The sequence below is a fragment of the Crocuta crocuta genome, unplaced genomic scaffold, assembly GCF_008692635.1.
Source record: "Crocuta crocuta isolate KB4526 unplaced genomic scaffold, BGI_CrCroc_1.0 scaffold13, whole genome shotgun sequence".
Lineage (NCBI taxonomy): Eukaryota > Metazoa > Chordata > Mammalia > Carnivora > Hyaenidae > Crocuta > Crocuta crocuta.
In genome coordinates this window covers 8,049,558-8,060,913 of record NW_027530007.1, presented here as the reverse complement: position 1 = coordinate 8,060,913, position 11,356 = coordinate 8,049,558, and the positions used below count along the sequence as shown (strand labels likewise).

Sequence of the window (11,356 nt, the reverse complement as noted above, 5' to 3'; positions counted from 1 at the left end):
TAGAGGGTGATTCCGCTCCCTCCCGCCTCGCGTCTGCTGAGCGTGGCCAGTCTCCCCTGCAGGACACACAGAATCCGGTGACCGCGTCGCATGCCGCCGTCCCCGGGCTCTTCCATTTGTGTCACATCTGGGTGGGCTTTGATTGGTTTACTTTTCCTTGTTATAGGTTGTACTTTCTTTGTGTGCCTGGTAATTTTTGGTCAGATGTTAGACATTGTGGGTTTTACTTTCTTGGCTCCTGGATGCTTCTGTATTTTTACAGTCTTGATGTTGTTCAGTTACTTAGAGACGGTTTGATCCTTTTGGGTCTTGCTTTGAAGGTTTGTGAAGTGGGGCTCAAGATAGGGTTAATTACTCCCCACCACTTAGGGCTCTTCGGATGTCCTGTGAGCCGGAGCTCTTCCACACTGGCCCCTGGAGCGAGCACTCTTCACGGCCCTGTGTGAGCTCTGGGCAGGACTTGCTGTGACCCTCTCGGTGGTTTTCCTGGCACATTCGAGAGCACGTTCCTCACGCTCTGCAGATCTCTGGGGCTCCCTCCTCTCCCGTGCTCCCTCCTGCAAACTCTAGCTGCCTCAGCTTCCTGGGACTCCCAGCTCCGTCTCTCCCCTCGTGGGGACCCCTGAACCTGCTGGGTCTCCTCTCTGCACTAAAGCTGGAAATGCTCTGGGAAGTGAGCTGGGGCCTCTCAGGGGCCCCTCCTCCTTCCCACCTGAGGTCCAGGGTCTTGAAGGCCAGCCGTGGTTTCCTGGATCTTACCTGGCTTGTTACGTGTTTGCCTGTGGGAGGGCAGATCCAGCCCCTTGCGGTCCATCCTGGCTGGAAGCAGAAGCCTGTTCTTGCACTTACAGACCAGACTGAGACGTGGTGCCCAGACGGCCCCGAGTCACGTCTCCGTGGCCCTAACGGCCAGGGCTCCTAGTGGAGGGCAGGGCGTGAGGCCTCTGGGGCTGCAATTCGGGGTTGCCCTTCCAGGGCCCCCAAAGGCCATCTTGTCCTGACTGCTTGCATCGCCGTGAGGTGGGACCCGGACCATATGAGTCACTCTGTGGTGAGGTCCCCACGGTGTGTCTCCTGGTCCCTACGAGGCCTGGTGGGCCTTAGCCACCGGCCCCAGGTCCAGGCAGGCACCAGGAGAGGACCGGGCGGCCTCCTCCCAGGCCCACCTCTAGCCCTGCAGGCTCCCACCAGGCACGGGCGGCCTGAGTGGCCCAGCGGTCCAGCCGCCCTCCCCTCGGCCCCGCCGGCCCCGCCACTCCCCAGGCCCCGCGCCCCTCCCTTTCCGTAGGCCCTGAGAGTGTCCTTCCTCGTGAGCCAAGCCACCCCGGCAGGCTCTCCTGACTCCGCCTCTCCCGGGACAGGTGTGTCTCAGGACTGAAACACCACGCGGCCCCCAGGGATGCACCTGGGGACTGTCCCACCGGAACTGCCACAGGCATGTCTGACCCTCAGCAGGACCACTGCTGAGGTGATGCCCATGGCGGCCTGGGCACCCCGGGGGCACAGAGCCGTGGGAGTGGCCATAATTGGAGAGGAAGCCTGAGGCCGCCCAGCCAGACCCTGGCCCAGTGGTAAGACCATGGTGAGAAGGCACAGGGACCCCTTCCCATATCCCAGGTGGGGAGAGCTCCCTGCGAGGAGCCGCCTGGGCCAAGGCCCAGGGTCCTGGCCTCTGCCCGCAGCTGTGTGGGCATCACGGCCGTCCCCCGGTACTAATGGGATGTGCTGCAGACACCCGGGGAGCCGCAGAGGCCAGTGCCAGTCAAGAAATGGATTGGGGGAACGGCCATCCTGAGGCTGTGTGACCTGCAGAGAAGTGGCCCAGGCTCTCCTGACCTGCTCACGTGGGACAGGAGACTGCGGCTGTCCGTGGCCCCCACAGGGAGCCCATAAGAAAGTTCCAAAATTAGAACAGCAGCTAACTGCTGCAGCGCGGCTGGCCCGGACTTGGGGCTGAGTTGGGAACCATCGTCGCTTTCGGGGGACCCCAGAGAAGCAGGGGCTTCGGGGCCGCGGGTACCGAGCAATGGCCACGGGCACAGACACGGGGTGCAATGGGCACGCAGCCCCGGCTCCTCTCCCTCTGCAGAGCGTGTTCTGCCCCACAGGGCACCTGGGGGCACTGGGGTCTCACTGCCTCAGTGGCCCCTTCGCACACGAGCCGGAGAGCGGCCGGAGGCCACGGCCGAGGCACAGATGACCTGGGGGCCTGAGAACCGTTTAGGGGCCCCCGTCCCCAGTGGGCAGTCAGCTCTGGGCTCGGAAAGCCCACAGAGTGGGCTGTGTGTGGGAGCGGGGGCGGGCCTGCAGCGGGCGTGGAAGGGTTAAGGCCCCGCCTGCCCAGCCCCGCTGCCTGGGAGGGGGGTGCGCACCCCACCAGCCCAGCTGTTCCCGCCTGGCCCTCACACCTGCTTCCGTTTATTACTCCTGCTTGGATGATGGGGCTCATTTCTCCATCTTTAAAGTTTCTGAGGAAGCAGAGAAACCCATCAATCTCCATGTCTGATTTTCCGTGAACACTCCCGGAGGAGCCTCCAGCCCGGGGAGGGGGAGGGAGGCGGAGGCTGAGCCCACTCTGGGAGGGGCCGGTGGCCAAGGAAGGGGCGACGAGGTCCCCAGGGGACCAGAGCCCGCTGCATGGCTCCCTCTTGTCTTGGGAGCCCTCACACCCCGTGCTGCCCTGGGGCTCATGTGAGATCAAGCCACCCGTCCCCTCAGCCCCCCACTTTGCTAGGACACCCCCAGGAGCAGGGCTGCCCTACAGCAGACACATTGCCTGGTGACGCAGGCTGCAGGCGGAGGAAGACCTTCCTAGCCGAGGGGCCAGCACATGCCAAAGGCCGGGGCAGGGGGGTGGGGGGGCGCTGTGTGTGCAGGGCAGGGCACAGGTGTGCCGGAGGGGGGGCGTGGGGCAGAGGGGCTGAGGGCTTCACCCTGGCCCTTTGGGTTCCAAAGCACACACTCCAGTCTCCGGAGCTGAGCCCTGTGTAGGTCACAGAGCAGAGAGGGAGGGGGTGGGGGGTACCCAGAAGTGGCCCCGGAGGCAGCCGTGGTGCAGGGAAGGGACGCATGTACCCCGTGCACAGCGCAGAGCGAGGCAGCGCTGGCCGGGCCCTGCGAGGAGGCCGGAGGCTGCTCCTCTGTGCCCACACACAGCCGGGGCGAGGCTCCATCCCAAGGCCCGCCGGATCGGTCCCCTCGCCCCCCTGCTGGGGCCGGCGCTCAGACCCAGGACAGGCCACCAGCCCGGGACCCCACTGACCCTACGCCCCTGCCCAGAGCCCCGCGGGTCTCCTGCTCTTCTCTGGGAAGCCTGGGGTCCGGCGCACGCGTCCCGAGGCGTCCCCGCAGGGACATTCCTGGCATATTACGGAATTTCACAACATGACACAGAGCCCTGTCAGTTCCTGAATGATGTGGAGCTGTGTCAGCTGCAAAAGATGGAGTCGATTTTGTAAATGTGGCCGTGAGTCTGCCCAGCCGCCCAGGAGAACCCCACTGAAGCGGGCACCCTCCCCCCAAACCCTGTAATAGGACAAGGCGGCAGCGGCCAGTCCGCCCGGAGGTGGGTGGGGGCCTCGGGCCGACCTCGCCCGTGACTGCTCACTCCCGGCTCAGCACACGGCCAGCCCGGAGCCCGATGTGCTGGCCCGCGCAGCCCCGCCCCTGCTCACGTGGAGAAAAATGGGTTTAATTAAGACTTCCGCGATTACTCACTTCGTCAGTCACCAGGCCAATACAGACGGAGCCGATTAGTGTTTTACTTGAATAGATATTTGGTGCTGGCAGCCCCTCCAGGCAGGGTCGCGCAGGTGACCGCCGCGCACCTGACGCAGGAGCCTCCATCCTGGGCTCCTCGCTGACCCTGTCCCGGGGACACAGGTCCACCTGCCATCCCCCCTCATCCGCCCTGGGGCCTGGGCTCTGTCCTGTGGGGTCAGCACTGGCTGGCCCCGCTGAGACCCCCAGGTGCTCTGGGCGGGGCCTGCAGGGTCAGCCGGATCTGATGGGGCAGGCCTAGCCGGGACCCTCGGAGCTCAGCCCCCGCCCTGGAGACAGAGCCTCGCCAGGGGCCACGGGCACAGAGGAGCAGCCTCTGGGCTTCTCACAGGGCCCGGCCAGCCACTGCCCCGCTCTGCCCCGCAGAAGGGGGCCCACCTGACCCTGGGGAGGTGGGAACGCAGGCCCCAGACTCTGAGTCAGGGGAGAAGTCAGGGTCGTGATTCATGCCGTCTCCCGGGAAATGGAGTCAGATGGCTCCACAGCCCTTCCGGGGCGCCGGGACATGGCTCGGGGGCCCGGTCATCCACGTGCAGGGCCCTCCCAGCCGGGACTCTGCTGGGCGTGGCTGGGATGGGGTCTGTGTGGTGAAGGGCTCCCAGTGGGTTGGGGGCTGGGCCCCGAGGCATGGGGCTGCGCCCGCGTGCCCCCTTCCCTGGGCGGCACACACCCCAAGAATAAACGGTCAGAGCGTGTGCTGGAGGGTAGAAGCCACTGGGGGCCCAGTGGCCATGGGGTGTGACCCTTCACCTCCCTTCCCTTCACCAAAATGCACAAAGGTGATTCTCAGCCACTGAAGATACTGCAGAACTACGCCTGGAAGCTGTAACAGGAGGCGGACGGCTCCTCTGGAAGGCTCTCCCTTCCTGTGTAAATTAAAATCTCTGCCGGGCTCTGAAATTATAGGGTGGCGTGTCCTTCTTAATCTGTGAAGATGGAGGCACCCTTTTCCAGTCATTTCTATTGTGTGAGTCTCCGGGGCTGCTCTCCGGGGCAGCTCTGCCCTGGGCTGGTTTACTGCGGCTGCTGGGGGTCACCAGGTGGAGGTGGGCGGGCCAGGGCGCACAGGTGACTCAGGGCAGGAGCCTCGGTGAAGACGCAGAGACGGCCCCTGTCCGTGGGGCCGCACACGGGTACGGGCCACAGCCCTGGAGCTGCGACCCTGCCGCAGACCCCGAAGCTGAGTCAGGTCACCCCAGGCGGGCTGGCGGCTGCCTGGGACGCTTCGGATGATCACGTCAGCCCCGTGGCCCCACCGTCTGTGGCCTGCGGGAGTTCTTGGACCCAGTGCCGACACGCACAGGCCATTCTGCACCCCTGGCCCCTGGGTGTGAGGAGGGGGCAGTGTGCCGAGCCTCCTGGGGGCAGAAGCCATCGGCACACATCCCCATTCCACCCCCACAGAAATCGTAACACCTTGGGACCCTTGTGTGGGGACTGTGTTTGCTGACTGGCCGGGGACGGGGACAGCAGGAGCAGTCTGCCACCAGCTTTGCCGATAGCTCATCGATAGCTCATCTAAGTGAGGGGCAGCGAACCGTGCAAGAGGCAGGCGGCCCTGGGGTTGCTGGGGGGTGAGAGGAGGCAGGTAGAGCCTCTGGTCTGGTGGGGGGGGCTGCCCCCTCCTGGCCTTTGGCCCCCATGGCCCTGCCTCCGGGGGGGGCTCATTCTAGACTGGGAGGCAGACTATAAACCTACAACCAGAAACGCAGAATTCTGGGCTGGACGCCTGGCTGGCCCGTGGTCCCTGCGTTTGCCTGAGGCAGCCTGGGGTAGGGGGTCCGGGGGGAAAGCTGGCGGGGCCCTGCACCCCGTCTCGGGGGCCGGGCCAGTCCCAGCAGGCTCGCTCCCCATTGCAGAAAGCGGGGTCTGGGTGGTGGCCTCCCCGGGAAGTTGAGGCGTCTGTCAGCAGGGATGAGGTGGCTGCGTGCTAAGCGGCTAGGGAGGGGAAAGGACTTTGGGGCAGGAAGCTGCCAGAGTCTCCCTTCCCCTGCACCCCCCCCCCCACCGGCACTGTGGGTCTGGGGCTCCACGGAGCGTCAGGAGCATCTCGGGCCATTGGTCGCATTCATGGGAGGCAATCATCCCGGCAGTGCCCCGACCCTGGGGGTGGGCCAGGCCGGAGCCACAGATCTGAGACCCTGAGAGGGCTCCTTAACGCACAGCGGACCCAGGGGGAGGTCCCGGGCTCCTGATCTGCCAATCAGCCTCAGTTGCTAGAAAGGATGGTTTGCATAGAGTTCTGAAAGGTGGGCTTTTGGGGTCAGGAGTCAGGTTTGGATGCTGGTGGGGGGGGTTCGTGCCTGAAGCAGAGTGAGGAGCCAGTGAGGGGACACGGGGATGGTCCGTGTCCCCGCAGCAGAGCTGGTGGGGGTGCCCGGGCGGATGCTGGGGGCCTTGGCAGGCTCCCCTCGCTCTTCTGTGGGTGGGGGCCTGGGGGCCACAAGACCTGCAGACGGGGTGGGGGCCTCGGGGGCACAGAGCAGGGGCCCTGNGGCGGGGCCCTGGGGTGGGGGCGGCCCGAGCCCTGGAGCTCCCGCTCAAGGCCCCCCGGCCAGGGCTCCTCTCCTGGGGAGACCCCGAGCCCCAGCCACGGCAGCGGCTCACGCGCAGAGCCCTCCTGGGACCACAAGGACCGCCGGACGTGGACGCTGAATTCCAAGCCCCCCAAACCGTCAAGAGAATGAGCGGGCCCTGCCTCCTTTCCCTGGGGGAGCCGACACCGAGGGCCCTCTCTCTGCTGCAAGCAGACGGCTCACCGGCCCCTCGGCCGCCCTGCTGCCCCTGCTGCAAACCGGAGCAGCACCCGCCCTGCGCGCCGCCGGCCCGTGCGCATCGATGGGAGCTGCTCTCCGCGTGTGGCAGCTTTTGGCTCACACGTGCCTTCCCGCGACCGAGACACCGGCTGGATGTGGCGTCTCTGCATTCAGCGGGATCTTGGCTGTTTTTTTAAAGTCTGTCCTTCTCCACTTACTGTGTAAAGCGGGCTTCGTATGTGATTCACAAACCGTGACTCAGAACAACACAGAGGGCGGCACCTTCCCCTGGAAACGGCCCCTCCCGGCCCCGCCTCACGGGTGGGATCAAAGGCCTGTCAGCCTGCGACGCTGCTGTGCCAGCCTCGCCCCCCGCCCCCCCCCGAGTCACCGCTGAGCCCTGGGACTGCGGGAGAGCGGCAGGCAGGCGGCGGTGGCTCAGGACGGGCGCCCCGGGCCTCCCACCGAACCTCTCATTCTCTTCGGGGTTTGCCGCTGGGTCCGCGCCCACAGGCCTCTGCTCTTTTGTAAGGCTGTTTGGACGGGTGCCCCTGGCAGGCAGCGAGCGGCGCCCGGGGCACGCTGGCCTTGGTGCCCCGGGGCTGACGACAAGGCCACACGCGGGTCAGAGGCCGGCCCTTGCCAGCAGGTGGGCGTCTTGGAAGGCCTGGCGCCCCTCCCCCCAGGACCATGGATCTCCCCCCGCCCGCAGAGGGAGGGCTCCTCTCTTCTAAGAGTGGGGGCTCTTCTCTCAGGGTCCGAGGTTCTGGCCCCAGCTCTGCTCTGCACCTGCCCAAGCCCCACGGAGCTGCAAGCCGGGAATGGGCAGGCTGGGCGAGCCGGGGGCTCTGGGGGGAGGGGAGGTGAGCTCAGTCCCACCTGAGGCTCGGCCCACGCGGCCTGGCAGGGGACGGGCTGCTCCCACAAGCAGATGCCGGGAGAGATTTTTCTGGAACTCAGCCTTCCTCCCGGCAGGGCCGTGGGTTGGAGAGAGCGCGTGGCTGACACAGGGACAGAGTGGTGTCTCCTGGGCCCTGCTGTGGTGCTCGCAGCCCTGCCCCGCGTGTCTGCTCTGCTAAGGACAGGCCAGTAAGGGCCATGGGCCTGCGGCTCGCACGTGGCTGGCCTGTGGCTGCCCCGCCCACCCTGTGGGCCCCTCCCGGCTCTCGAGGAGTGTTGTCCCTTCGGTGGGCCGCCCGGGCTCTCCCCCGAGGCAGGGAGCCCAGTCTCTCCCACCGTCCAGGCCACAGAAGCGCGGGAAGCCCCTGGGCAGACCGAGGCCTTGCCTGTGGGGTCCCAGGGTCACATGCCTGCGGGAAACTGAGACCCCCAAGCGCCCCGAGTCGGTCAGCGTCTCCTACCTGCTGCCTCTCGGCGGGGCCTGCGCGGCGGGCGTCCTGCAGGGGCCCAGGTCCCCTACAGGGCTGCTGCCTGCCTTCTGGAAGGAGCAGTGGGGGAGGGCTCAGAGGAGGAACCAGCACACGGGCCTCAGTGGTGGGCGGCGTGGGGGCTGAGCCCCGGGGCGGGGGTCTCCCGGCCCGTACCTCGTGGGAGGCGTCCAGGAAGAGGACTGGGTGGTAGCCGGGTGGGGGGGGCCCGAGGCAGACATCCGAGAACCGGGCACAGCCTTGTTCCACTCGCCTGCAGTCGTCAGGATCGGGGGGCTTGCGTCCCCCCGCTGAGGGGAACGAGGCTTCTCCTGGAAAGTGAAGGACAGAAGACCCTTCAAACTACACAAAGCCAAGAAGGGACAGAACCCGTCACGCGGCCTCTGACTCGGGGCTTCTGTAGCTCGGCCGCTGGGGCGCTGGCCGCGTGCCCCGCCCGGCGAGGGGTACACAGCCCCGGCCCTGTGCCGGCGTATTTTGTGGCCCTCGGCCACTAGCCGCCCCCTCACCTGGGGTCCACCGTGAGGGCCTGGCAGGCCGGTTCTCTGGGGCGAGGAGGGTCTCCTACCGCACAGTCACCGCCCAAGGCTCAGGGCGCCCGGGTCAGGAAAGCCCCAGGTCTGCACCGTGTGACCAGAGAAGGACGTTTCTACGTCATGGCTGCATGCTCCGGTGACGTCAGACCACATCAGGGACGAGTGTGGAATACAAGGGGTGAGAGCCCCCCAGGAGCCCCCCACATCCTCCGGGCTGGGCTGGGCCCTGCAGCAGGTACCCCCACTGTGGACCCTGTCCATCCTGGCTCTCTCCGCTCCTCCCCTCCCGCCGACCCGTCTCCCGGCGGTCCCTTCCCCAGGCTCCGCCGCACCGGGCGATGGCGTGCAGCCCTGGCTGCCCCCTCCTTCCGTCCCTTGCATGGACAGCCGGCCGCTGAGAGGGGGTTGTGAGGCTGGTGCAGCTCTGTCCCAGACACTCTGTCCCCCCCACCCCAGCATCGGGACCCTCTACCGCGTGGGGACTGGGCTCCCGGCTCTCCTGACCGACCTCCGTCCTGAGCTCCCTGCCCAGCTCTCGCACAGGGAGAAGCCACCAGCGGGAGCTGGTCACACCACAGGGAGGGGCTGGGGCTGTGGGGACAGCTGGAGGCGGGCAAGGTGGGCTGGGTGCTCCCGCTAACGGGGGGGAGGACTCCGTGGAGGAGGGCGTCTCTCATCTGTGCTCTGGACGGGGCCCAGGGGCGGTAGGCATTAAGTCCCCTTCCCTGGAGCCCAGCTTCTGCAGGGAGAGATGCCAGCAGGCCCCAGAAGTATTTCCAAATTACAGGCAGGGAATCATCTCTCTCAGAGGGGCCTTAATTTCATCATTATGGCGCATTATAAAAAGTAAAGTCTTTCCTTCTGCAAGGACATTCTTTAACTAATGTCCTTCTCCCCATCAGCTTTTGCTGTCCCCACACTATCATGTCCTGGGCAATGACTGTGAACTCCGCTGCTGATGGAGTGATTTGTTTCTGAGCGCACCGGCGGTTTCCAGTGGGCCCGAGGGGGGCTGGTTGTCTGTTACCGATGCCTCCGGCCAGTAAAGGCCCCAGCGCTGTGTCCTAATGCCCCCGCCAAGGTGGCCGTGCAAGAGTGGGTCCCCCACGTGTGCCTGTGACCGCAGCAACGCCAGACCCGGACCTCAATGTGCTGGCTGCCCTGGGCGGGGGTGGCCGGGGGACGTGTGGACGGAGCCCAGAGCACATCACCTCCCTCGGCTCAGGGGCCCGAGGAGCCGACCTGTCACCAAGCAGCTGCCCGAGGGTCTTCACAGGAGCCCCAGGGCCGGTCGGGGCCGGCGTTCGGTCATCACAGCCCCTTGGTGAGGAGCCGGGGCCCCGAGAGCGCCGCGGTGCGCACCTGACACCGGCACCTCCCAACGCGGCGGGTCAGGTCGGGAGGTCGTCATGTGAGCAGCCAAGTTCGGTTCGGACACAGGCCTGACACTCTCCGTCACGCGGGTGTGGGCGGGTCCCCCTCCTGCCATTCCCAGGACGAGAGAGAAGGCGGCTCTGAGACCCCTTTTTGTGGAAAGCAAGAGAAACCCAACACCAGTGGGCTTAACCAAGGGGGCGGCCTGTCCGCTGTGCGAGGAGGGGTCTCCGAGATTCAGCCGCTTGGGCCCAGGAGGCTTCTGGGGCGCCGAGGCCTCTTCCCCACAAAGTGTGGCCACCACGTGGGAATTGCGCACCTGACTGCCCCCCGCCAGCCACCCTTGCTTCTCAGATGTGATGCCACCTTCCCAGAACTGGGGCTCAGCCTGCAGCCGCCGCTCCCGCCCGGTCCCTTCCCGCCCTCCCCCTCGCCCCTGCATTCAGCCCCAGCCCTTCCCACTGGCACCGCCCTCACAGGGGTCCTGGGCCCCTCACAGCACCGTGCCCACAACCTGGCCATGCTCAGGCCCCGCACTCGTCAGCCCCTCATTTTGCACACGGCCTCGTGGCCCCCTTCGCCTCCGTGTCTCAGCTGGGCCGTGGCTTCCCAGGCCACACGTCCCAGCGGTCCCTCAGCTGCTGTCTGCCCTGCACGTGTGATGTCCCGACGGGCCAGGCCTCCTGCCGTCTGGCCGCGGGACCTCCAGGGCCGGCCATGCCGGCTACTCCGCACACGGCGTCCTAGCTCACCACCGGCCGCCGCACCAAGCCTCTGGACGCCTGGCCCTTGGCCTCTGCTCACGCCCCGCCCCCAGCGCACTGTTGCAGGCGTGTCCGGCGGCCCTGGCCCTGCCACCGTCCACCTTGCTGTCATGGGGTGGCCGTGCACGCCCCCAACACTCACCCCCTCCTGCGGCCCCTTCCTCACCTTCTCCACCCTGTTGGCAAAGCTGGTCCTGATAGAAAAGACCGGAAGTCTGGTGGTAGGCGCCGCCGGATGTAAGACGGCCCCTGGTAACAGACCGAGCTACAGAGGCACCATCAGGCAGGAGGCACAGCCAGAGCAGAGCCCTCCTGGCCACGCTCCTGGTCGGGGCCCCCACCCTCCGAGAGAGCGGCCCCCCCACGCGCCCATCTCGGGGGACGCATGGTTCTCCTCAGCCTGGGGACAATGTGGGGACCGTGTTCTGCGGTGAGGGCCCCGTCCTGGCCTGCAGGGGCCCGTGGACCTGGTCCCGGCCACTCTGGGGGGTGGGGGGCGGTCCCTGGCCAGCCAGGCCGACCCTCGAGGCAGGGCCCCTGCCCATAGATACCGACCCCAGCTCTCAGGAGTTATTTCCAAAGCCTTTCTGTCGATTTTAATTATCAGCAAGATAAAGGTCAACGCTGCGTCCGGGGGGGGGCAGGGAGGGGGGCGACTTGTAACGGAGGCTGCACCCCAGGGAGAGCGCGCTTGACCTCTCTGGGGAGGAAATGTCGATTAATTATCTTTTTACAGCCAACTCATTAGACTCCCTAAT

General features: G+C 66.4%; 1 protein-coding gene across 2 annotated transcripts in view; it reads right to left on the bottom strand.

The window, feature by feature from the left end:
• The window catches only part of MORN1 (MORN repeat containing 1), a 49,067-nt gene that overhangs the window by 4,165 nt on the left and 33,546 nt on the right, over window positions 1-11,356 (bottom strand). For both annotated transcript variants that reach the window (XM_077763761.1, XM_077763762.1), the window contains exons 11-12: window positions 8,081-8,235; window positions 7,898-7,974 (exon numbers count right to left, since the gene is read on the bottom strand). In XM_077763761.1, the coding sequence (XP_077619887.1) occupies window positions 7,898-7,974; window positions 8,081-8,235 (232 nt within the window). The remainder of the gene's footprint in view (window positions 1-7,897; window positions 7,975-8,080; window positions 8,236-11,356) is intronic.